Source organism: Ursus maritimus, unplaced genomic scaffold (genome assembly GCF_017311325.1).
Source record: "Ursus maritimus isolate PB19 unplaced genomic scaffold, ASM1731132v1 scaffold_22, whole genome shotgun sequence".
Taxonomy (NCBI): domain Eukaryota; kingdom Metazoa; phylum Chordata; class Mammalia; order Carnivora; family Ursidae; genus Ursus; species Ursus maritimus.
The window spans coordinates 13,229,433-13,256,078 of record NW_024424675.1 but is presented as its reverse complement, the minus strand read 5'-3'; the positions used below and the strand labels follow the sequence as shown (position 1 = coordinate 13,256,078).

General features: G+C 38.5%; 1 protein-coding gene across 3 annotated transcripts; it reads right to left on the bottom strand.

The window, feature by feature from the left end:
• Positions 1 to 1,133: 1,133 nt before the first annotated feature.
• On the bottom strand, positions 1,134 to 26,446 carry MKKS (MKKS centrosomal shuttling protein). Of its 3 annotated transcripts, none has more exons than XM_008703355.2 (7): positions 26,298 to 26,446; positions 14,613 to 14,843; positions 10,270 to 10,323; positions 7,287 to 8,699; positions 4,728 to 4,903; positions 3,698 to 3,808; positions 1,134 to 1,890 (listed from the first exon to the last, which is right to left on the bottom strand). In XM_008703355.2, exons 4-7 carry the CDS (start codon positions 8,269 to 8,271, stop codon positions 1,450 to 1,452), a joined length of 1,713 nt encoding a protein of 570 aa, XP_008701577.1. In that variant the 5' UTR covers positions 8,272 to 8,699; positions 10,270 to 10,323; positions 14,613 to 14,843; positions 26,298 to 26,446; the 3' UTR covers positions 1,134 to 1,449. The 3 variants fall into 3 exon arrangements, with proteins under 3 accessions (XP_008701577.1, XP_008701576.1, XP_008701575.1); XM_008703354.2 differs by lacking the exon at positions 10,270 to 10,323 and adding an exon at positions 24,649 to 24,791 and having other exon boundaries at positions 26,298 to 26,397; XM_008703353.2 differs by lacking the exon at positions 10,270 to 10,323.
• Positions 26,447 to 26,646: the final 200 nt, after the last annotated feature.

Sequence of the window (26,646 nt, the reverse complement as noted above, 5' to 3'; positions counted from 1 at the left end):
AATATCAGCTTGAAGTCCAGGATCTTAACACTGAAATCAGGTCAGCGTGGGCAAAGACCCTCAGGTGTAATTCTTTAAGTACAGCGTCTGGGATCCTCTCCATCTGTAGACCCAAGAAGCTAATGGGTCAAGTCATCTGCCTTCCACTCGCAACATACAATAATAAAGCAGGCATAGGAGAACTGCAGTGAGACATTCCTGTTCGCAAGGGGCAAATGGAGACTCAGAGGGGTCTCTACATCCAGCCCACACTCAAGGGGAGGGGGTTGCAAGGGTGCGAAAACCAGGAGTGGGAGGGGTCACTGGCGGCCATCTGAAAGGCTGCCAACCACACTGCCCTTCTATTTGACTCTAAGAAGTAAAAATTTAAGAGCAGTATTTTATGAAGCATAAGGTACAGCTGAGTTTACAATATATATTGCCTTCCTGTGAGCTTGTATTGCATTCTTTTCTTTGGCTCAGGGTAAAAATTCTTTTGCATTACAAGAATATTGGAGGAAATTGCTTAAAAATTCTGTCTCCTTCTATCATGGCTATAGATCTGATCACTGACTCTTACACTGTCTAATTTTCCAAAAATTTTCAAAATGTTTTCCTGAGGTTTAATATCGCATCTGCTATAGCTCCGTACTTATTCCTCAAGCTGCATTCTGTATTTCTTCTTCAGTTTATCAATACATTGATTGCATTTGCATAACATTCAAATTACATTCCTTGGTGAAACATTAGTGTCTCTACTTTGAATATGAGAGCTGTTCTGGTTTCTTCTTTACACTACTGAGTGAACTAGAGAAATAACTTTTCCACTTGTTTTCTCTATACTGCTTAGTTACTATATAAGTAATTTTTTTTCCCCCTAATCACACATTTCTTCAAAGTAACACAGATGAAGAACTGTGATACAAACTAGAAATTTTAGGTAGGTCAGGTTCGACATCAGTTACTTAACCCCTGAATGGTAGTGCCGCGGGTAACGAACACTGAAATTTTACTAAATGTGCAGTTTGAGTACTTCTCTTGATGGAGCAATATGTATTGGGTGCTTTGTGATACTTTGGAATCTAATTTTATATTTTAAACATGTGTAATTACTATGAAAAAGTATCTATAATAAGCATATCCAAACCAGAGCATAGATTAGGAAATTTTTTTTTAATTTCTGTATGTTCCTGAATGATGTCAAAATAATAACAAAAATTTAAAACAACATACAGTGGCATCTGTGGAAACCCTAAGATAACTATAATATCTTTAATAATAATGCTTCATATTTTTAATATTCTATGGCATTTCCATTTAAGAATCATACTTTTCCCCCTTCTATAAGTATCTGTATAATTTTATGAATAATCTATCCAAGTATGCAGAACAGGCCTTTGGGAGAGAAAAAAATACACTCAATATTTTTCTTAACTGACACCTGACTAGGTTTTTTGACATGCTATGCTATCAGTTTTTATCTTCAATGATATATGAAAGATCCAAAATCAAATTGGCTGTCTCCACAGCCACCTGCAGGCCACTAAGCTTAGCAGTAAAACAGTCCAAGATCAGGTTGTTGGTTGAGCCCGTAGCCTCATGTGGAAGGCAGGTTTGTGGTGCAAAGGGATGCCGAGTAGTCTTCAAGAAAGACCAGCGGAGTTCTTCCTGGCTATTGTATAGTCCGCAGCCACATCTTGAAAGCAAATCTGGCCAGTGAACAACAGAAGGAGACTCTGTCTGAGCGGACCAAAAGTGTCCGTACTTCATGTCAGTAAGAACTTCACCTCCATCATGTTCTAAAGAGCCAGCGACAGATTCCAACGCACTGCAGAATGCTTCAGTGATTAGCTGAAGCTCTGTCTGAGTACATCCATCATCTTTGAGCATGCTTTCTGGCTCGTTACAGGTCTAAAGAGTAATAAAACCATTGAAAACACATACAGAGAAATATTATAAAAATGTTTCTTAAAAAATAAAATACTTGATCGGACCCTTATCATAAAGTTACTATTTATGTTCAGTTTCCTTAGGGGTTCAGCACAGTGCTAATGGGCAAGCATGGGCCAGCTGGCCAGGCTATTATTCCTCAACTGGGTTGGTGAGAGTATAAATATATACTAGTCATGTTATCAGAATGAATGAATCAGAATAAACCCCATCATCAGCTTACTCTGAATGACTGCCCAGTCGTGCCTCCTCAGTATATGATGGACAGGGCATAATGCATACCTCACAGGTTTTAATACACACAGGAGGAGGTTCCTGGAAGGCTAACGTCCAAATGAAGTACTTATCTAGAGTCGGCAGAGTGTCTGAGATTTGTTTAAAATGAGAACACACGTAATTATTAAGACAAAAGCCATTTAGGAACATGTGTAATTTTTACATCAATGTTTTAAAAATAAATAATCTCTTTAAACTAGTGAAATGGTAATATAATTTTAAACCTTTTTTTTGGTCCCACCATTCTAAAGAAGTTTCTCCTAGCAATTTCATGGCAGAAAAAGTAATATATTAACAAGCTAATAACTGAATGATAGTTAAAACCCATATCCAAATTATTTCAAAGCAGTGACCACTTTTTTTTTTTTCTGCCCAGGAGGTGTGAACCAGATGAGACCATCGCTACTGAATGTTCTTTTCCCATATTTTCATGCCGTATTGTTTCTTCAAAATCCTACTCAAAAAACCTTCCTCCTCCAAAAAATTTTCTAGTTTACTTAATTCCATTTGCAGACTATATTATTGTGTGTTCAGCATCAATACATGGGCCTGATTTTGTTTTTCATAATGTATATTCTGATAACTTTTCATGAATGGGCTTTATCATCAAATAGATTTTAAATCATTTTGGGAAACAGGGCATATCTGTAAAAAGCATTTACTCTCTCTCTAATCCTAGTCAGCCGCTGGAAGCTCTGCAGTCTGTCTCTCTCTCTCTCTTATTTTTTAAGTTCAATGCAGGGCTTGAACTCACAACCCTGAGATCAAGACTTGAGCTGAGGTCAGAAGTCAGATGTGCGACTGACTGAGCCACTCAGGTGCCCCCTGCAGTCTCTTAATAATACTCCCGACTAACCAAAGGATCAGCTGCAAATATCTGGAAAACACATACCTTTTTGTATCCATTTTCCAAAAAAGTAGATCAGTATTTATGAAATAATTAATCAGAACTATAATGCACTAAATTTATCTATTATCAGGACATAGTTTCCTAAATGAATAAAAAATACTCTATTTGATAGAATTTATATCATAAATGGATACCAATTTAAAAATTATAATAGAATCTAATACTGGGAATGCATTGTTAATTGAAACTAAGTCTTTTCTTGATAGTCCAGAAGGTACTGAAATATTTTGTAGAATCTTAACACTTTCATTATGACTATCAATTATGATCATACCACAGCAGTTGAAATCTCTAATACAACTTCCATTAACAGAATGCTTATTTCAATATGCAGTATTTCAACAATACTCAAAGAATGTGATCATTTGGTGAAAGGATGGATTAATAATAATCATTGTGATAAAGATATTACCTTATATTTGCAAGTGTTATTTTCCTCAAGTGTTTTCAAATACAAAATTGGAGTTAGGTTACTGAGAAATTAAGCATTAAAGGCTCCAGGGTATCCTGATTTGGTTTATTATCTCATAAAACAAATGTCGCTGAGAATTCAGGTAATCTGAGCGGGTCCATCCAACCTACCTTGTGTCTGATATATGCCGCCAAATGAGTTTCAGTACAGCCGCCTCCCAACAAAACGTACGGTTCCTTGATTGTCAGCTGCAAAACATGCAGTGCGGTTTGACATGTGAGCTGAAAAAGAGACGAATCATCAGAATCAGACATTGACATCGGATTCACAAAGAAATATAACCATGTTTTCAAGGGAACTTAGTAGACTCAAAGAGCTGGATTTCAATTGCAAAAGAACAGAACTTGTGTTGCCAAGGTTGTAATGTAACGAATACATTTTGGAATAATAAAGACCAGAGATTAAAGAAAAATATTTTAGCCAGATGTTTGTTTCCATGGACCAGATAAGTATCATCTTTCATATGCACTTAGCTCTTCAAACTGAGATTCACAAATGGATGGCCTCAAAATAACTGGGTCAGCAAGGTTTGCTAGTATGTCTACTAAAAAAATTATTTCAGTCTAAATAAATTAGCTGTATACATGCTATATAATTTCTTTCAAGTTGCTATGGAAGTAATAACAGCTATAACCCAGTAGTAGTAAAAAGAAAAACACAGAGACCTTTCATATTTACCAAGGATATATCCTTGACTATATATGAATCTTTAAGTTTGTGACAATACCATAGGTTATCACTTCTCTCATAATGTATAAGTTGCATGTGTTATTGCTGGTAAAAGACAACAAACTCTATCAAGAGGTGGATGATGGGTATGGCTGGGGAATTCATTTTCTCGGTGAATTATTCATACACGTTAGCATCAAAGAGTACACAGTTCAAGTTAATTGCTAAGAAAAGTTCACATGTCAAGGACCTTTAGACAGCATGTGAATACTAGAAATAACTGGTACCACTCGCCAAGTCTCCTGTAATCTCACAGGCAAGTCAGTCAGCTTACTTAGGACATTAATTCTGTCATTTTTGTTGTTTTTGCTTTCTAAGTCACCTGGGAAAGTTATGAAAAACAAAACACATAGTCCGACTATTTAATCCCAGCCTCAGCCCCTCAATAATGGAATTCAGTCTGTGACCTACCTTTAGCTCATCCCAGGCAGTGTCATTTCTGTTGCAGAGAAGCAAGCTGCAGATAGTTGCTTCATTAGGAATAAGATGAAGAAAATGTTTGAAGCCAAATTTTGCAGGGCACAAATCTTTCACGCTTCCGTAACTACTAGGAGAGATTGAGCCTAGGGAACCAATAGGCTGTGTTCCTATTTTTTAAAGTTCAGAAAAGACAAAACGTATGAGTAAAGATGGAACATAAAATAATTTAAAATTGATTCCTAGCCAATATAAAAGTCCCACAAGCATACACTTTAAAGCATGAAATATAGAATAAATAACAAGATGCTTTTTTTTTTTTTTTTATATCATGTTAGTCACCATACAGTACATCTCCGGTTTCCGATGTAAAGTTCCATGATTCATTAGTTGCGTACAACACCCAGTGCACCATGCAATACGTGCCCTCCTTAATACCCATCACCAGCCTATCCCATTCCCCCACTCACAAGATGCTTCTAAAACCTATAAAATAAGTAGTATTCTGCCATTAAAGTGATAGAGAAATAAAGCAAAGCAGAGGTTCTTTTGGTTTACAGACTTCTTTGAACATCTGTTAGGAGCTATTTTGTACTCTAGAAAAAGGCACACAAAAATGTGCATACATTTTCTGGGAGCTTACAAAATTTGCAAGAACCCAGAAAATAATCACTCACTGAACAATTAAACTTCTTTGAATATTCTTCTTAAGTCGCAAACAATAAGGAATACTTGAGTAATCTGAAATTTAAGGATAAAAAAAACCACACCTACAGGTTGTGTTATTTCACTTGGTGGACGCAACAGAGAATCTTGTAGATGAGCCACTGGACGTAAAGCGAGTCTCTCATATCATTTAACTTTTCTGGGTGGGCCTCCCCATAGGAGAGTAAAATGGGGATAATGTCTGCTTCACAAGTAAAGCAAATCAGATGTTCAATGCTGTGTATGCCATGACAAGCTTCACACACACCAGTGGCCCACGCACAATAACCCCACTACTTAATCCAGATCAGTAAGGAATTATTCCTGAAAGGGGGAGAAAGGAGGTAATGTTAACCTAGATACACTAGGGAGGGTGGAAAACATAGTTTACCTAAGCCATGGGCTTGGTATAATTGTTTTTTCCCTTCCTTTTTATCTCAAAAGGTCTCTGCTCCCAAGATCCAGGACTAAAGCTCTGGCTACTTACATCATGTTGTAGTTTTATGTGGGATAAGTAGGAGTTGTGGGCTGGTGTGGAAACCCAGTGCCCACTTAAACCATTGTTTCTATGACAAATGTTAACATTTTAATTTCTTTAGAGAGGGAGTGAGTGAATCTTAAGCAGGTTCCACACCCAGCATGGAGCTTGATGCGGGGCTTGATCCCACGACCCTGAGATCATGACCCCGAGCTGAAGTCAAGAGTTGGATATGGATGCTTAACCGACGGAGACACCCAGGCACCATTTTAAAAACTAATCTGCAACACCCAATATTCACAACTGGAAAAGTCATGAAAAACCAGTAAATATTTAAAACTATGGGTGATCCAGAACATCAACAAGGAGTTCCATAGAACTATTTCCATTATTTCTTAATAATTTCCACTTCGACAATCATAGGACAGCCTTATAGAGATAAGGCAATAACCCAGATATTAGGTATTCAATACTGGCATTCATACTACTGCTTTTTGAAGATTTGTAATAACACTAAAAATAGTGAACTTTAACAATGGCTTAAGTCTGATAAATGTTGCAGTCGATCAGAATGGAATGACTGATAGGCTGTCAATGCAATTCAAAGGGTATTGAAAGTGGCTCAAATCACAAACTCTACATTGTCATGTTTCTTTGGCTGTAACAGATGAATATCCTTATGTCTGATTTTAAATGGTAAAATACAGTGAACTTCTTGCCTGTTACAATTCTGCATCTTACCAAATATTAGTCAATTCAACAGACATTTTAGAACACCTCCTGTGGACCAGGCCTGTTGTCAGTGCTAAAAATAAAAGACAATCCTGATTCTCAAGGAGCTCAGCTGGAAATATCTGGGATATTTAAAGCTAGTGCGTGTGCGTGCACGCACACATCCACCCTCCCACTCACCCCTAATTAGGAATTACTATTTAGGCAGTACAGTAGTGAAGAAGAAAGAAGTGAAGGAAAGGATATTTCAGTTACAAAATTACCTTCTGAATATAATGTGATTTCTACTTGTAAAATTCAAGTAGAAGAATTTTGTGTCAAGTATGAAAGACCTTAGGATTATGAGGCTGTTAAACTTAATTGGAGGGTTAATGGTTTGAGTATAACAGACTCTGTAGTCCTTTCTGGGGCTGGAAAATACAGAGAAATCGCCATAAACACTCACTTTTAAGTAAATGAACATTATAGGATGTTTTTGAGAAGCCACCTTTGCTGGCAGAAATGATACGCATGCTGTGAGGTTGGCAGCTTCTAAAATTTTTCAAGATGTTAACAGTGACACACACCAAGAATGTCTCTGCTCAAAAAACAGTGTGATTTATTAACTCTAAGGGGCAAAAGCAGAAGGTGCTTTTTACCTGTCACTTTACTCAGGGGTTCCATCAGAGCCGCTCCAACTCTGTCTACGGCAATTACACGGTGCACACTGAGAAACTGTTTCAAAGATGGGTGTATAACTTTTTGGCACATGACAAGATCTACGCGATCGCTAACTAGCTGCCTTCCTAAGTTAAGCAACTGCTCCAGGACTGCATTTTCAAGAGAGACCCTGGAACTGACCACCACAGTTCCGTCTCCAGTATCAGAGAGATCTCCAGATAAAGAAGCACAAAAAAGTGCTACCTTGAAGGCATCTGATTTTTTGATAGGTAAGATCTTCATTAATTGAACTTCTGACACTTCAATAAGTATTCCAGGGAATACAGTAGAATCTAGAACTCTTTGACCTTTTAAAGGCACAATTATACTCTTTCCTAAAACGAGGCGGTCTTTGGCATTTTCTGGAATTGTAAGCAAAAAGGCTCTTAGAACCAAAGCACTGATATGGTCTGTCTCCTCTCTGGTGAGCATACAGGCAGGTTTACTTGTTACTATACTGCGCACCAAACAAAGGAGGCGCTGAGGACTGCTAAAGTCAACTAGAACTCGACAAGCACAGGACTCGGACTTGAGGTAACTGGTGCAGAGGCGCAAAAGATGCTGGTTTAATTTAATAACAGTGGCGGGTGTCAAGCCTAGTCTCTGAACATTTTCAATCAGATTGCAGCAAAGAAGGGCCGTGAATAAGCCACAGTCACTGAAGCACGACACGTGATTCTGCATGGATGTTGTCAAGATCTTTAAAATGGGATGGGTGACGGGAAGGTTAGAGAGCAGGGCCGATGACTGTGAGGTTGTGCACACGCAGCCTCCAAGGCCGTTGTGCACCTGCTTCAGCCTGCCTGAAGGGCCATAGCTCGATGTCAGGATTCCTTTCAAGACACAAAGTGTAGCCCTGACTCTCTCATTTGTCAGTGGTTCACTTTTACACAACGACGGCTTTTTAGCTTCTAAACGAGACATCTTATCAGGTGATAATTGGTGAAAACAGTTTTTATTTTGTTAACCATATTTTTCTATTTGTTGCATTGTCATGGGTCTTGACATTTAGGAAAAAAAATATTCTTTAGGAATGAAAGTCTTGAATATGCCGTACTGTGGCTATTAATTAAAGAGCTCCAGGTTTATGAAGCTAATTAGCATGTAATGACTTAATGACATATTAGTAATTACAAATATTTATTTTTACTTCATTCTTCAATATTCTGTTGTTTGCCTCTAGATTGAGATTGAGATTTTACAGATTGTTTTGCAGCCCTCTGTATAAAGTATGTTCCAAGATGGACACCTATGAAAGACACCCCAGCTACAAGAAGCCAGTTCTTTCTAATCCAGCTGGTGTTTTTCATTTCTTCTTTCAACATCAAGCTCAGATTCAAAGATGCTTCTTTCTATAAGAAATAAAGGAAAAACATTTTAGAGAAATAAGTCCAAAACATTTAATAGAATGCAGTTTAATATTTTGATGCTCTGCTCCCTCTTTAGAAAAAGGAATTACCAACTGGCACAAGCCTCCACAAAATGAGAAATGTAAATCCACTTAGACTAAACAGTCATTCCTTTATTCTTCAATGAATCTCTCCAAGAAAAAGTACTGATATTTTAATAATTTTGGAATGCAGAACAACATCGCTAAAAAGCTTACAGTACAGTTATTTGAATATGATCTGCTTCTAGAAAAGAAATGCTGCATTATAAAACTCATTATAAAACAAAGAGTCTTAAAAAAAAGATCCCAAATGTTTTTATTCTCTTACATCAGGATTTAATATTATGTTTTCTTCTATAACTTTGGTTTACTTGGAAACTGTAGGTCTGAACAAAGATCCACGTACATCAAATCCTGCCTGTAAATACTTATGAAATAAGAGAACTGTTAGTCTCCCTACTATAGACACACTCTGTATTATATAGGCCATCTCTAGCTGTATAAATCTGCACAGCACATTGTCCCAAAGAATAAACCATGTTTTCAATATTTGGCTAACTTCAAAGTGATTTTCTATAGCTTTATTCTATCAATCAACAATTGTCAGTTTCAGTGTCCTACAACTGAATCCTCCCTGAGATTTTGGTTAATGACAGTAAATACAAAAACCAGGGAATATGCTGTTTGACAAAGAAAAATAGGATCTGATTTGCAATTTGACCTCAAAAGGCCTAAATACCATAAAATGTTGTAACAAGTGCACTCGTACTAGTCTTCTTAACAAGGCTGTAAATAAATAGCGTGCCTTGAGGCATAAAATCCTGACACTTCAATAATGTGTGGGGAAAAAATAAAAAAATCTCAGGTCATGGACCTTATCTGTTGAGGTTAGGTGGTTTGAAGGTGAAGGTTCAGCCAATTACTATTTTCAGGAATATGGTAATTATGCTAATTACTTGGACAGTATTTAGCATAAATAAAACTAAGTGGTCTACCAGACTACAGTACTACCTGAAGTAGACTATGTATGGCACAGTGTGATACAGACCAAAAAGGTGATGGAAGATGTGCAAAGAAGAGGTGAAGAGAGGGAGGAAGTGTCATTCCAAGTGTTATTTTGGTTACCACTCCTCCCCATTTAAAGGACTGTAACCATGGCAACCGAGCCCAAATAAAGGGAAGGCAATGCTGGCTAGTTTTCTCTCTGCAATAAGGCTACGGTCATCTTTTTTTTTATAAGACGAGGAAAAAAATCTTTCATCTTCTGCCAGGAACAGTCAAGGTACTTAAATATTATTTCAATGGTTATTTTAGATTCAGCAAAATCTGTGATATACATTTAAATGAAAACTTAGTGAAGTGACTTCCGTACATTATTTTACATGTTACATGTAGCACACACCCACACAAACCACAAAGCATAACAGAAGCTGTGATCAAGAAAATGATTTCTCCAGTTTAAAAAAAAAAAAGCATTTTCAACATATAACAGTGACATGCAACTTTTCAAAAGTGGAACGTTAAGTTGGCACCTCTAACAGTCTTGTGGTAGTGAGACCAGTAACCACATCATTTGGCTCGTATCTCTATAAAATGAGAAAGGAAGAAATCATTGAAAATACTGGTGACTCCAAAATCATTTTTAGGATGTCAAAACTTGATGACTTGAGGGTCTAGATCCAGACAAAACAAGGTACAACTGAAAGAAAATAAATGAACCAAACACTGGGCTGGCTTACAGAATATGCTTGCAAGTGTCAGTTTAGATCTGTTAAGACCCTTTTCTTCCTAACACTGTGACCCACAGTTCCAAAGGCTACCATCACGTGAACAACTCTGACTTCCTGAATGCATAGGCCTGGCAGACGGGCTTTTGCAGTAATCAATAACCTAATTAAAGTTAACAGTAAAACTTACATGACTGTATCCTAAATTTAGACACACACTATAAATTATGATTTAAAGAAATATAAACCGGTAAAATTTTCTCCTAAAAGGAACCAGGTTTCCTTGGAGAAATGGCTGATTCTAGGTCTGAGACAAGAAATACACAAGATGAGCTGAGGACTTTTTTTGCGAAAAAATATACTTGAGTCATATCAAAGAGCACAGGAAAAAAATAGACACAGGAGTCAACTTGGAGGGCATCCAAGGTGGTACAATTTGAGTCTTAAAAAAGAATGATAGTCATACCTTGAGATAATTCAAATAATTTATAAACTCATGAATTCATATTGTCGTCAAACCCAAAACCCCTCATTGCTGTTAGGTACTAACTCACTTATATAAAAACTGATAGAGGAAATAAAGCAGTTATCTTGCTTTTCTTGATATATGCATTTTGAGGGCTAACTGAATAGCTGATGAGGGGAAGCTGTTCTAGCTCATAAATAAGGAAAGAATGATAGAATTTGAAGAGCATCATTTTGGAACCCCTAACAAATAATGGATTAGACCTTCATGGTGGTCAGCAAATTACAGCCCATGGGCCACATCTTGCTCATCACCTGTTTCTGTAAATAAAGTTTTATTAGCTCATGCTCATGTATTATGTATGAATGCTTTTGTGCTACGACAGAAAGTTGAGTAGTTGAAATACTGTATGGTCTGCAAAGCCTAAAATATTTACTAGCTAGTCATTTATAGAAAAAAGTTTGCCAATGCCTACATTAAAACAATGATCATAATTTTTTTTAGAGACAGGGGGAGGGGGCGAAGAGAGAGGGAGAGAGAGAATCCGAAGCAGGCTCCATGCCCATCATGGAGCCTGTCACAGGGCTCTATCCCACAACCCTGAGATCATGACCTGAGCCGAAATCAAAAGTCAGATGCTTAACTGACTGAGCCACCCAGGTGCCTGATTGTAAATAAACTTTGTAATAGATTTTATAATGGAGAGATCAGACTGATAATGCACTTTAATCTTAGCAACACCGAAAGTGGATCAGACATTAAATCCGAAACAATGTGATTCACTAGGATATATACCATAGCACATACATGAAGTATTCTTTTTCAAAAAGAAAAAAAGTAAACCAAAGCAGGGCTTCTGATCTAACTACCAGATTATAGGAGATATGGGAGAGTGAGAAACTTGTTAAATGACAAAATGAGGACTCAATCAACCAAATTCAGAATGTGGGACACTCAAAAAGTAGCAGACTGGGTGGGGAAATGTAGTGGCTGAAAAGAGATATATCTTTAAAATGCAATGTGTGGACCTTGTTTGGATTCCAATTTCAACAAACCACCTGTAAAGGAGATTTTTTTAAAAGACAAATTTGGAAATATGAACATGGCCCTGGGTATCCAATGGTAGTAAGGAGTTACCATTAGTTTTTTCAGTGTGATAATGCATTTGTAGTTGTGTATTTATCCTTAACATTAAAGATACACACTGAAGCCTGGGATTTGCTTTAAAATATTGCAGTAATCAAAAAGGGGGTGGGGACTGAAGGCTACATAAAAGAAGACGGGAAAAATGGGTGATGGATACTAGAGAGTTGAATATACAATCCTCTATTTGGGGGTATGTTTGCAATTTTCCATAATAAAAAGTAAAAATTATGGGGTGGCTCAGTTGGTTAGGCATCTGACTTGATTTCAGCTCAGGTCATGAGTGCAGGGTCCTGGGATTGAGCCCCGCATTGGGCTCCATGGTCAGCAGGGAGTCTGCTTGTCTCCCTCTCTCTCTCCCCCTGCTTGCACCCCCCCCCAAAATAAATAAATAAAGCTTTAAAAAAAAGGAAAAATTAAAAAATAATCAGGGACAAATAACAGTACATTCTTTTGACAGAATCAGTGTTTAACTCACTCTAAACCTGGTTTTAACATTTCCTCATCCCAACGTTGTTCTAATATCTGTTTCTGCTTGCTTGATTGGCAGTGTTGGTTACTCTAAGACTTCTAAATACTGCAGCACTGACATCCAAAATCTCTATTTTTACTTTAATGTTTTAGAAAGATGCTTTCTTTTCTCAATTTTACTTTTCTTCTAGGGAATACCTCAATAACATTCCTTGTATTTCTTTTCACAGAAGGAGAAACTACTTTCTTTTTTTTCCGCTCTAAGTTTGGCTACCGCAGGGCCCCAAACTCTTATGAGAAGAATTAAAGGAAAAACATGATGTCATAAGTAATACACACACACACACACTATAAATATATATATATATATATATATCGCACTATGTATGTATTGTCTCTCTCTCTCTAATGATTTCATTACAGTCTAGAAAAGCTCACATATAAAAATCAAGCATCTAATAAACTCTTTAACTCCCTGCTCATGTCCACTAAAACTCCCTTTATAAACACAAATCTTACACAGAATGTTGTAAGGTTACTCTTTTAAGTTATTAAGCTTCTGATATTTTACTATCTGGCTTTTTATTTTTAAACAATTGTCTAGTACTTTAAGCCATGCTCTTCCCTTTCTCTTTAAGAGCATTTAAAAATAAAATCTTGATTTAAAATAATGTAATCAGAAATTACATGATAATCTTATCGTAAGTCAAAATCATAGATCTCTTAAGAATGAGGAAAATCTTACTGAGGTCTTCCTTCTGTAAGAAGCAGACCCTAAACTGACCTACCTTATGCCAAAATTTAAAAAACATAATTACTCACCACAAGGTCAAAATGGTATATTAAGATAGCAAATGCTCCACAATTATAGAGCCACTGTTCTCTATCTGGGGGCAGATGAGTTTCATAATTCAGAATTTCTGGGATTTTAGAAAAATAATATAGTGTCTAGGACCCCTAATCAAAATATAGTGTTTAATACCCATAAGGAATATAATCATAATGTAACACTCATAATCCAACACAATAGTTCTGCAGTGAAACTAAATATTCATATTGGGTGGAGTAAAGACTGCAAATGGCCTCATGTGTTAATGTCAAGTTTTCTTATCAAAGGAGTTATGACAAAACCTTTTGGATTTTAGAACTTTTTGGATTAATAGTTAAGGGATTATGATCCTGAATTATGTAACTATATTCTCTTATTTCAGTGACTCTCAAAAGTAACAAACTATTTTGAAGGTAAAATATTAGATACTAGGGGTGTCTGGGTGGCTCAGTCAGTTGTGTCTGCCTTCGGCTCAGGTCATGATCTCGGGGTCCTGGAACTAGGCCTGCATTGGGCTCCTTGCTCAGTGGGGAGTCTGCTGGAGGATTCTCTCTCTGCCCCTCCCCCTGCTCGTGCCCTCTCAAATAAATAAATAAAATTTAAAAAAATTAGATACTAAAAAAAAATAGATACTAAAGAAGGAATACAATACAATTATTTGCCTTGGAAAGAAATAGAACAACAACAACAAAGGAGAGAACTTCTGCAAGTTGCAGATTTGTATGTTCTGGGATGGATTTATGTCAAGTAGACAACTGCTCTTTTGGACACACTCATGATCCTGGTGACACCGTTAGTGAAAAGGACACGGTAAGTAATGGCCTGACTGTCCTCCTTTCATCCAAACGACTCTGCAAGGCAAGTGCCAAAGGTCTCTATAGAACAAACGTTTCTAGAAGCAACTGTAGAATAATATTGTGCCAGTGGGTCATGATAAAAACAAGAGGTAACTTACAAACTTAAGCTTTTTCTTGCCAGAGCCCTAATTTTTTAATTTTTAGAAAAGATTTTATTGATTCATTTGACACAGAGCACGAGCACAAGCAGGGGGAGCAACAGTTAGTGAGAAGCAGGCTCCCCGCTGGGCAAGGAGCCTGATGCGGGACTTAGTCCCAGGATGGGGTCATGCCTGAGCTGAAGGCAGACATTTAACCAACTGAGCCACCCAGGTTTACTTTTTAAAGATTATATTTACCATTGTTGGAACATACCATTTGGGTGACATTAAACTGAACTTACCTGAAGATTCCAACCCTGCTATTTCCCTTCAATGTGATTTTTCTCGGGACATCCAAGTGCTGGACTATCTGGCGCAGAAATGTTGTCCTTATTAGGCATTTGGAAGACAGGGCTGCTCTTGATTCTGTGCCATCCCAAATGTATGAATCCAACTAAAGGTACCATAACAATCAGAACTTTGTAGTCTCTCCAGAAGTTCTGAAAGCTCATAGTACTTCAGCATCAGTGTACCTAGGAAAAGGCCAACAGGTAAAGAAAATAAGAACAAAGCAACTCGCTCAAGTTACATTTATGAACTGCCACAAGTAGAATACTGCACTCTAATAGAAGTTGACTATTAAACATTTTTGGGTGCAATATAGTGTAATATTAACAAAAAAGGATATGTTGTAGGCTCAAAGGGATAGCAGGAAGTCAGGCTTGAGAAACTTATAACACGATACAAACCTTTAGTTAGAGATTGTTAAAAGAGCCACATCACCTGCTAGTAAAGCTATATAAGCTCATGCATATATATCATTTTCTTTATATAATTAATTATACATTCTCTGAGCCACAGTAAATTAGATTTAAAAAATATATTTAGTCAGAATTTTAACAGAAAAATCAAATGGTAATCCTTAAATATGCACTAAGAATTCAGATTCTGCATTCTGACACATGTAAGTGATGGTGTTTCAACTGAGCCTGGGAGTCATGCATGGATTCCAATTGTAGCAGGTGAATACTGGTATGGACTCTGAATTAGGATGAATTAATGCCATTTCTATTTATGTCCTGAAGCACAGGATTTTAGTGTTTACCCTTAATACTAATAACTCTACCCTCTACCCAGTGTAACCCTCTACCCAGAGTGTAAACCCTCTACCCAGTTTACATAGAGAAATTGGAGCTAGTAACCTGTCTGTAGTTACAAAGCTTGGTTTTATTAAAAAAGATTCCTTTCCTCTGTCTTTGGTTTGGAAAGCTTGGGATGTGGTCCAAGAAGTTTGTTTTTGGTGATTTGTTGGGTTTGGGAACTCGAGTCTGGACAACCTCTAAAGACTAATTATACTTTTTAATTTAAGGGACACTCATTAGGCTTTAGTGATTAGCTTATAGACTTGTGATGGTATGAATGGGTCCACTTTCAAAGCTCCTTTCTGAGCACAGAAAGACATATTATTAATACTGCTCCATCATCTATGGAATATACTAAGAACTAGGTTCAATTGCATATATATGAGTTTCAGTATCATGCAGTCTCTTATGTTACAATAATTTTGTATGAATGCCACTAGAAAAATGTCTGAACAAAACTTTTACTTATTTTCCCTTTTAAGTCAAGATTAAAATATACTGCTAATGAGTTAAACACCTTAACTGTCTCAGTGTTCTATGTGTATTAAAAATAAACAGGGGGGCACATGGGTAGTTCAGTTGAGCATCTGGCTTTGATTTCCCCTCAGGTCATGATCTCAAGGTTGTGAGGGAGAGCCCTGTGTGGGGCTCCCTGCTCAGCAGAGTCTGCTTGGGATTCTCTCTCTCCCTCCCTCTGCGCCCCGCCCCCCCGCATGTGCTCTCTTTAAAATAAATAAATAAATCTTAAAAAACACAAAAAAAACAACCCAGAAAGCTTAGAGTTATGCCTATGTACCTGTATCATTTCCAGCATCAGAAACCATTTCTCCCAGTGTCCAAATTCACATTTTATAAGGACTTTGTTATAAAACTTAAACTACTAGACGGAAAAAAACAATGGCCTACTTTGTAACTGAAAGTATTTTATGCCTTTCTCCTGTTTTTTTTTTTTTTTAAGATTTTATTTATTTGTCAGAGCATGTATAAGCAGGGGGGAGCAGCAGAGGGAGAAAAGCAGGCTCCCCGCTGAGCAAGGAGCCTGAAGCAGGACTCAATCCCAGGACCCTGGGATCATGCCCTGAGCTGAAGGCAGACGCATAAATGACTGAGCTATCCAGGTGTCCCATCTTTTTCCCACTCTAAAGTGCTCTTGTGTCCTATGCACTTTTTGCAACCTTTAGGGACCGCACCTTTTATCAATCAACTTATGTTCTATCTTTGGAGAAAGCCAATCACAATTAACTGGATCATTAAATTTCATTGTGAAGCCCACTGTACAAAATGCCTTTGAGATTTGAGGATACAGTAAAACCCTGGGTGATATGGGAGTAATGAGCAAAGAACTATAGTAAGGATTACTTCATAGAGAAAGAGGGACAGAGGCTGTACCAGTTAAATAGCTTGTGTTGACTGATGTGACGTTTTTGTCCGCAAAATACCTTCAATTAAAGGTTTCGAAGATATTGTCATTCATATCTAGTCTCATCGGTACTTAAGGTGACTCAAACACCTTTGACACCCTCAACATGAGGTTATCAAGACACAGTACTTTTAATGGATGGCATCTCTTCTAGTCACAGTTTACTTTTCCATGATCACTAACACAGTTCAGTATTTGTCAGCTTTTTCCTGAATTATAAGCTTTTAGGGAAATAGCTTATAGAAAAGAGAGTTGATTGTATAAAAGAATAAAATATAGTTGGGATGAAGAAGTCAGTAACTAAAATTCAGAACAAATTAAACTACGTAACAGCGATGTTACGTGGAATAGTCTTTCCACGTAGAACATTGTATATGATGCGATGTACCGTGAACCTTCTTTGGGAAGAGTCTTGGATTAGCATCAAGTTAGCTTACACTTAAAGACTCTTAGGGGTCATTCAAGGGTTAAGGACAAAGGAGGCATTCCATTTTATTTACATTGTGTTTAACAGTCTATTATCATTTCCATTCTATGCACCTTTTTCTACATTTGGGCTTGGTTAAATCTGGGAATTATTATCTATTTTGGTTGAAAACTCATTATTGGCCATTATCACTGACGCCCAGTAACAGACTTCCTGGTTAGTAAATGATGTAGACTGATCTAATGATTAATTGCTTTAATGTTTATGCAACACCTACATGTCCCCATTTCCTCAGATTCTCCATATCTCATATATTGATTTGGCTAATGGGAGCGAAAGGCAGGTAACTATTTTCCAACGATTCTGTTGTACTCTGAGATGCTTGGAAAATGATCAGTATCAGGATGATAGGGCTTTTTACTTTATAAGATTAACTTTTAGAGTTTTCACATTTAATCCACGTAAAAACACTACCACACTGTATATGTAACAGTCCATCTCCACCAAGCCGGATGGAACTAGCAATCTTTAAAAATGGTACAGTAACTTTAACCTCCTTCATTTAATAGCTTTCCAGCATATCACATGCATCCAATTCCCTAAACAACCAACTTCCCAGGACAAGACATGTTAGACTTCACTGAATAAGGCTCATTATTAGTTTTAAGAAAAAGACAACATAGTTTTGAAATTTGACATTCCATGTGGTAGTGAGGTAATGTGTCCCTTATTTTGTTCACATCTTCTTGTGGAGCTTTAAAATACAATCAAACATATTTTGGGGATAAAATTTTAACACCTTTTCTCGTCTCAATTCTTCTGTGGGATTTTTTCAAAACGAAAATTAGCATCCTGCCATTTCTAATATAATATAGGCTTGCTTTTTAAAGTTAAGAAAATATAGAAATAAGGAAAAGAAAGCTAAAAACGTCTGGCCTCTTTTTGGTTTTAACAAAAATGTGATGACCATTTACATGCTGTTTTATAATCTTTTCTCCCCCCAAGAATATAAGTCTTCATTACCATTTTCAATAGCTGCATTGTTTTTGATTGTATGGAGATATGCTAATTTGATAGATCTCTGACAGAAATTTGAGATTTGTAATTTATTGCTAAATATGCTATGGCAACAAGTATTCTTGTAAATATCCCAGAGTCCTTACTTACAGTCCCTATATGCTGCTTCTCAGGGTAATACTAAGAATTACCAGACTTCTTCAGTAACTCATTTTCCAAATGAACTTATGTTTTTAAAACCTTGACTTTTACAAAGGTTTATGGTGCTGACAAGGGACACTGAGATTCAATTTGGGAAATGGGAAATTAAGCTAAATAAATATAACTTATCTTGAGATGGTCCTTCCCTCAAATCACTTAGCAAGTCATTCCAACTGAGATGGAACTGTTTTACTGACCAGAGATTCCTGAGTCTGGAACAAAACAAGAATGCACTCAAAATGATCAGATTTGATGAAAAGTAACAGGCTGGTCCCTAAAAATAAGTCAGTCCTTGCTGTTTATTCATCGAGCTTTTCAAGTTTGGTTGGAATAAAGCAACAGAAATGAGAACAGAATGCTTTTTCCTCCTCCTTACCCCCCTTTGGTACATGCAACTGCCTTTTTCTTATCTTTTCTGAATCTTCTTTAACACACTCATAAACAAACAGAGAAGGCATGGGACTCTTGGAAAGATGAGAGAAAGGAAGAGAAATAAAATTACTAAGTTTAGGTCAAGTAAAACAGCGTTTATAGTTTTATTCATTGAAATGCCTTTTGTTAAATTTAAAATATGTTTAGAGGCAATCTTTTTTAAAAGATTTTATTTATTTGTCAGAGAGAAAGAGAGAGCACAAGCAGGGGGAGTGGCAGGCAGAGGGAGAAGCAGGCTCCCCGCTGAGCAAGGAGCCCCATGTGGGGCTCCTGGGGACCCGAGCTGAACGCAGACATGCAGACATTCAACCAACTGAGCCAGCCAGCTGTCCCTGTTTAGAGGCAATCTTACCATAGATTATGCTTTCATATACTCCTCTTTCAAAAATACATACCTTGCATTATTCCAAAGGTTTCACATTTTTTATCTCATTTTGTCTTCATAGCAGTTTTATAAGGCCACTTTATAAATGAGGAAACACTAAATGATTGATTCCAAGATTATTTTCCGTTAATTGTGGCACTCAGCTTGGGTTGTGAAGTGCTGAAAGTCTTGGCTGGTATTCTTTTAGGTTATTTTTAAAAGTCAAAAATTAGTGACCCAGCTTCGGCAGTAGAGCTCATCAGAATTTCCAGTGCATGATGATGGATGAGAAGAACATTCTGAGTGCATCGTGCACACTCGTGTCACTGAGGTCAACTATCCTAATGCATTAAGCCTGGCATGTTCTTCTGATTCTCATGTCAGGTATGTAAGAGGTAACAGTGGTCTTGTGTCAACTTGTCCAAAATTAGAGTCTATATCCTCCAAATACACTTCTGTGACCTACTAATAGTTGAGATTAGCTGTACTAATTTTAGTTTTCTTCAGCTTAGTTCTTAGAACAGAATGAATAGCAAGAGCTAATGAACAGAATGGGGAGAAGCTTGCTGTATCTCCACCTTAATAAAATATTGTAATCTTCTGAGTACATATAAATATAAAGGCCAAGAAAGGAAAACACTGAGATCACCACTTCAGGCCACAAATATTCCGTAAAGTCAAGGCATTACTGAGTCTAAAGCAGCAAGTTTCCCTCCCCCTAATTTGTATTACAGAAATTATTATCCCTTCAATTTCTACCACTAAGGCCTCTCACAGGCTTGCTGCAGCTTGTTACATTCCAAGCTAAATGAAGGTTTCTAGGTGACAGAACTGGACAGTAAGGCAAAGGAGAGAAAAGCAATTAAGCTTCCTACAAAATCCTAAACAGCCTAGCTCTAGCTATCAGTTTACTCTTTCTATGTAGCATCATGTCAATTAAAATTTTCAAGTTTTGTTATCGGCCATGACTAAATTAGGCCTACAACACCCTGGATGCAGGAAATACTCTGTAAAAGGCGATCATTTTGTCTACTGGGCTTGCTGGGCGCCATCTGCTGGTCTTTTGGACACAGTGTAAGGTAGATTCTTCAGGTTTTCATTACTACTCTGCTAAAAGTATTTGAAAAATAGTAATTTTTAAAAACTTTCACTGAATATAATTTAAACGTGAAAAGGATATTAGACAGAATGTTACACCATCAATTAGCCCAGATCTTGTGACTGTGATTATGTGATGAAGTTTACTGGAGCTGGATCATGCCTTTTCTTTTATGACAATGTTGGCTTAGATATTTGAAAATTCTTCATTTCTGAACTCCAACTTCTGATACTAAAAATATCCTGTTTTTATTTTTTAAAAAGATTTTATTTACTTACTTGACAGAGAGCGAGCATAGCAGGGGGGAGCAGCAGGCAGAGGGAGAAGGAGAAGCAGGCTCCCCGAGCAGGGAGCCCGATGTGGGGCTCGATTCCAGGACCCGGGGATCATGATCTGGGCAAAAGGCAGATGCTTACTGACTGAGCCACCCAGGCGCCCCTATGCTCAGTTTTAATACGGCAATTCAAATGTTGGCACTTTTTGTGCCACGTTAGAAGGACTGTGTACTGTCTTCATGTTTATTCAACTGAGTGGCATACTAGAGACACCAACAGTTCCCTTTTTCCCCTTTTCTATCTGTATCACCTAAAATAACACAATTTTGCTGAATTTTCATCTTGTAAAAACACACACATCAAATACATTACTGTCGGCTCTTGATGAACTGAATGAATCATACCTGAATTCCAAAGTTTCCATTTGGCAAAATCCTACCACAGTTCCCTCCTGAACCCTCAAGGTCAGTTTGACCTACACCCAGTAGCTATAGTGCTGACAGCATAGCTGGTCAGGAGTAGTCAAGAGCACAGTGAAGGTCAGCATAGTTATGTATAAGTATTTTATGGTCTCCGCTATCTCCCCCATCACTGTGAATTCAGTGTCTTTATAAATAAATATATACTGAAAGCATCACATGTTTTGTATGGGAACTTTACTAATTGTCCAAAATGTGAACAGTGAATGAGTGATCAGACACTAATGAGGAAGAGAAAATAGCTTACTGCAGGCTGTGGCTTATCAGAAACAGTGTAGTGTTCTTTATAGAGTTTATACTTAATTTATTATACTTAAGTATACTTAAATGCATTCTCTTTTAAGTATACTTAAGTATAAACTGTATAAACAACACTACAACCCTTCCATTCCCTTTGTTTTTACACCGGGAGGCTGAGGTTGGTGGGGGAAGGGGAGTGGGTATCATGTTGAAAGCCAGCCTGTTCCAGCTTAAATGTGCAGTTAATTGGCCCCTTAGTGCTACAGCAGTGACTATGTACCCCTAGTTAGCCCCGAATCCCTAAAAAGGTGATTTCTATCTTCATCATTTTCAAGAACTCTATTTTACTCTTCACCTGTTTCTACAGCTAAGCTAATGGCCAGAAGAAAGTGTGGCTATTGGGTATTAATTACCACCCTCAACTTCCTGTCTCACATGTAAAAACCAATCCATCTCCGCTCTCATCTTAACCTCCTTCCCTGCTGTCTCTGCAGGGTTCTAACTCCACTATCCCTCTCTTACATCTCCCACCTCCCACTTAAAATGGGTCGTCTTCCTCCTCTGCAAAACCTGACCATTCTTCCCCATTGAAAAAGAACCAAAACAAGTTTCCTGAAGCAACTGCCCTTTCCCAGTCTCCCTTCCAGCTACGACACAATCAAATCGGATTCCTTTCAAATAATGAATCTTTTCCTAGAGTCACTTCCCACTGCCATTTTCAAACTCAAGTAATCCGCTTTTGTTCTACTCTCCATGGAAACTGCTCTGACTGCGAAGATCACCAATCTCTCCCTTTACTTGATCTCTGAAGCATTTTGATGTGTTCTGGAAACTCACTTAAGTACTTGGGACTCTGGTCTGTTCCTTGTCAGTCTCCTTTAATGGCCCCTCAGTTTCCACCCACCTATTCACCCTTATCAAAGATCTGTCCTTGGTCGTCTCTTCCCGTGTTCGTTCCCTGGGTGGTCTCAGTCACATCCAAATCTTCTATTACAGCACATCCATTAATGATGGCTGGACCTTCATCTCCAGCTTACACCCACGTATCCATCCAACTGCTACTGTTCACCTCTAGCTGTACCCACCAACAGTCTAAACTCATTTCATATAAATATGAATCCTCTTTCATTCCCAAACTGCTGTTCTACCTCTATTAACTGTTTTGGTTGGAAAAAAAAAAAAAAAAAGCATTACCCACTAAGCCTTTCAATTCAGAAGCCTGGATATAGTGGTCTCTGCCCTCTTCCTTGTATTTCTCATCAAATCAGTCCCCCAGCCCTGCCACTTGACATGATAATCTCATATAACCTCTCCCCACAGTCACAGTCCAGATCCTCATTACTTCACATGAGGTCCTTGCTTATAATCCAGTGGCTCTCAAAGTGTGGTTCCCTCAGCAGCAGCACCAGCATCACCAACTTATGAGAAATGCAAATTCTTGGGCTGCCTCTGACCTACCAAATCAGAAACTCTACGGTGGGGTCCAGTAATATGTGTCTTTTAAGTTGAAGTTTGAGAACCACTGCTCTAGTTTGCTCTTCACTAAATATACGCCACCCACTTAACAGCCATCTTGCAAAAAACCAAATCTGGTTGTTTATACTTTGCTTAGAAGCCATTTGTGATATTTTTGATCAGAAGGTAAAATCTAAATTTCTTAGTACAGCACAAGAGGCCCACCAGGATCTAGTTCTTGGTTACCAGTTTTCAGAAGGTAAAGCACAGCAAATCATTTCAGTAAGAATGCACTGTCGTGTAGTGGGATTAAGGGGATGAGCTGTGGAATCCTACTGCCTGAGCTTTCAGTCGCCACCTCAGCACTTCACAACTAGCTGTGACTTTGGATGAGTCCCTTAACCTCACTATGCCTCAGTTTCATCATCTGTAAAATAAGCGTAATAATGATTTCCACGTCACAAGGTCGTTGTGAAGTTAGCACAGTACTTGGCACTTAGTCTAGACTCATTGATTTAGCTATTACTCTTGTTTTGATTATTTCAAAAGGAATAGAGCCAACCTAGAGTATAGCAAGAACAGGAGAGGACTGGAATGACTGCCCAGACTAAGAGAAGTAGTCCCCATAAAGGAGGCTCGCTTCTCTGGGCAGTTTTAGTTAGTCTAGATGTGAATAAAAATGCCCCGATTCTTATGAAAGAGCTTCCGAAATCTTTGGGGTTATTTTGATTAGAGAGGGGTGGAACTGTAATCAGATTCCAGGATGTTATAGGAAAGGTAAACTCCTACAGTGAAAGCCAGGAAAGCGAATCGTGAAGGAAACAGGAAAACTGAAAGAGCAAAGCAGCAAAAACAGGGTGAATAATTTATTTGTTTCTTTGATAAGTTAATAGAGTCCTAGTGGACTATATTTTCAGAAATGTTGTTGGTTACTTTTTTTTTTAAGATTTATTTTTTAGAGAGAGAGTGAGAGAGTGTGAGCACGTGAGCGTGGGGGGAGGGGAGAGGGAGAGAGAGTCTTAAGCAGACTCTGCTGGGCCCAGAACCCAATGGGGGGCTTGATTTCATGACCCTGAGATTGGGACCTGAGCCAAAACCAAGAGCTGGACCCTTAACCCAATGAGCCACCAGGGAGCCCCTAGAAATGTTACTTAACAGCAAAGGCATTAAGTAATGATGGGAATCCAATTCTAACCACCAAAAATTAGTTATAATCTGGGGCAAATCACTTCTCTCCTGCTGCAATTTAATAATCTGTAATATTAGCTATGTTATGAAGATCACTACATGTATACTTACATACTTATTGCTTAGTACAGTGTCTATTATGTGGGAAGCACTCAATATATGGCAACTATTACTATTGGAAATATATTATCTTTAATACAAATTAACAGAAATAGGCACATCTGGAGATTCCTGTCTGATCAAAGCAATTATGTATTATCATCTACTATTTCAACTAATATTGGGTTATAATTTATAAAACTGAAGAATATTGTAAAGACAGATCCCAAAACAGTGTTTCTATCACTTAGGGCTTATCAATTTTCACTTCAAATATGTGTGAGATTAATTCTATTCAAATGTTTACTTAGGTGCTAGCAGGACACTAGGCTGGGGAGGGGGGTGGGGTGGATGTGGTGGGACAACTAAGATGAATAAGGCATGGTTCCTGTCCTCAAAGAGAATATAAGCTTAAGAAGAGAAAGGCAAAATCCAAATAAAACCTGAATAAATGCTGTATACGAGCAAAAAAAAATACTGTAGAGATGAAAAGTCTTTACCAAGTTGACTAATTTTTCAAAACTTCTGGACTTCTCAGTTTGTCCTCTATCTTCCTCTGAATTAGTCTCCATCTATTTTTACGTACTCCATCTTTAGTTATAGCAGCGAGCTGGTATGTATAAAATCCAGTAACAGCCACCCACTGTAACAGAAGGTAGCAGCCATTTGTTTTGTTTCTCTGTTAAATTCTCAGTGCATAGCAAGAAGTGGAGCACCCTCCTCCCCTTGTCCTACACAGGGTGGCTCATTCTTGTGCTTCAGCTCTTAGTTCAGATGTCACCTACTCAGAGCGCCTTTCTCTGAGCACCCAGTCTAAAGTTTCTTCCCTCTCCCACCCCCATTATTCCCTAACACATCCCACCATTACTTGCAAGGCCCTACTGTTGTGGTGAATGCTGTGATGTGCCACCTCGATCCCTTTTAAGAATTAAAGGCTTATTTCCCCAGCTCTTGGGACTGCTAAGACAGCCCTCAGTTGTCAGTCTTGGCTGAAAAGAGTGGAAGTCACACTGTCTTTTCAGGACCACAGGCATCCAGTGACTGCCCAGGTATAAAGGCCTGGCCCTTCCCTCCAACTTGAGACACCTCTGAAGGGACAGACTGAAGGCACAAACCAGCACCAGAGTTCCCTTGGGACTACACTGCAGCTTAACTTTTTCTACCCCCCGATTCCTGCTTCCTTTATTACCAAGGGGTAAGATCCAAAAAAGTCCTTTCTAATAAACATCCTGCCCACAAATCTACTCCTTAGAGTCCACTTCCCAGGGAATCCAACCTAGGATAATCTGGAAACATCTTGTTCTTATCAGTGTACTTGTTTGTTTCTTCTCCCATCACTAGAACATAAGCTCCATGTGGTCAGGGACTATGTCTGTCTTGGTCACTGCTGTATCTGCTAACTCAGCACAGTGTTTTATTTATATATATATATATATATATATATAATATAAATATAAATATACATTGACAAGGTTAGTGAATGACTGAAACTGCCAGAACTGAGAGCCTCTGTAACAGCAACAGTATTTGGGTATGGTCCTCTTTGAGATGATGATGCACATGACATGACCTACGAGGTTTTCCTCTCAAAAGGATTTCCATCCCCATAATGTCAAAAGTCCTGAGTCCTGCTTCTGCTTTCACACGGTGGGCACTAACCATGCTGTACAACAGTTCTGACGTCCAGTTCCACGTCAGAAAGTGGCCCTCACCCCCCAGATAGACACAGGCGTATAGTGCCCTCTCTGCGAAGGAGTTACCAACGAATCATAACAGGTTCCAGCCAGCAAGTGGCAGCGCAGGTGCAATCTGTGCTTTCACTCAACACCTTTTCCATCTCGACGGTGTGGCCGCGCAGATGGGAGAGGGAGGAGGGTCTACACCTGGAACTCTACCCACACGATTGGAAAACCTCCTTGCCATCCACATTTCTTTCTTCAGCAAGCATTTACTGCCTAAGGCTATGTTTAGGATAGTTCTTTAATCTTCTAAGGAGCCAGCCTCCTCCTTGTCCCCGCCCCCAAATATCCTTCAGCGAAGACACCAGTGACCTTTCAGAGAGGGGGCAGGGGGCACCAACAAGCCCACCTCCCGTCTCTTCGGCCAGGCAGAAAGCAGGTTTTTCCACCTGAGGTTCCAGCGCTCTCACCTGCCCACCAGCCGCTGAGCCTCCCTAGGCCGCCGCCACCAGCTGGCCCCAGAGGCCGACCCGCACGCAGCCGCCGGAACCCGTCCCGGCAACCTGCGCTCGGCTCTTGGAGACAGAGCATGCGCAGCGCTGTGGTTGGCTCCGGCGCTGCTGAGAATCCGCTTTTCCGTGTTTTAGTGAGGTTCTCACCCCAGAAAGCCTTTGGCAGAGGTCGGAAAGAGCCGGGGGTGGAGCTTATTCAGAGTCCTCAGTAAAGAAGTTGAAAGTAAAGAATTTAAATAACATCAAATGGAGGTGTTAGGGCACAGTATCTGCCTTATGGCGCGCCCTTAAGAGCTATTATTGAATG

Bases quoted from the DNA above. Each gene is read 5' to 3' on its own strand.
- MKKS (XM_008703355.2), bottom strand. From the start codon at position 8,271: ATGTCTCGTTTAGAAGCTAAAAAGCCGTCGTTGTGTAAAAGTGAACCA. The intron at 3,809-4,727 runs GTAGGTCACAGA...TCTCTTTTTCAG, and splicing joins CTGCCTGGGATGAGCTAAAG to CTCACATGTCAAACCGCACT. The intron at 1,891-3,697 runs GTAGGTTGGATG...ATTACTCTTTAG, and splicing joins CGGCATATATCAGACACAAG to ACCTGTAACGAGCCAGAAAG.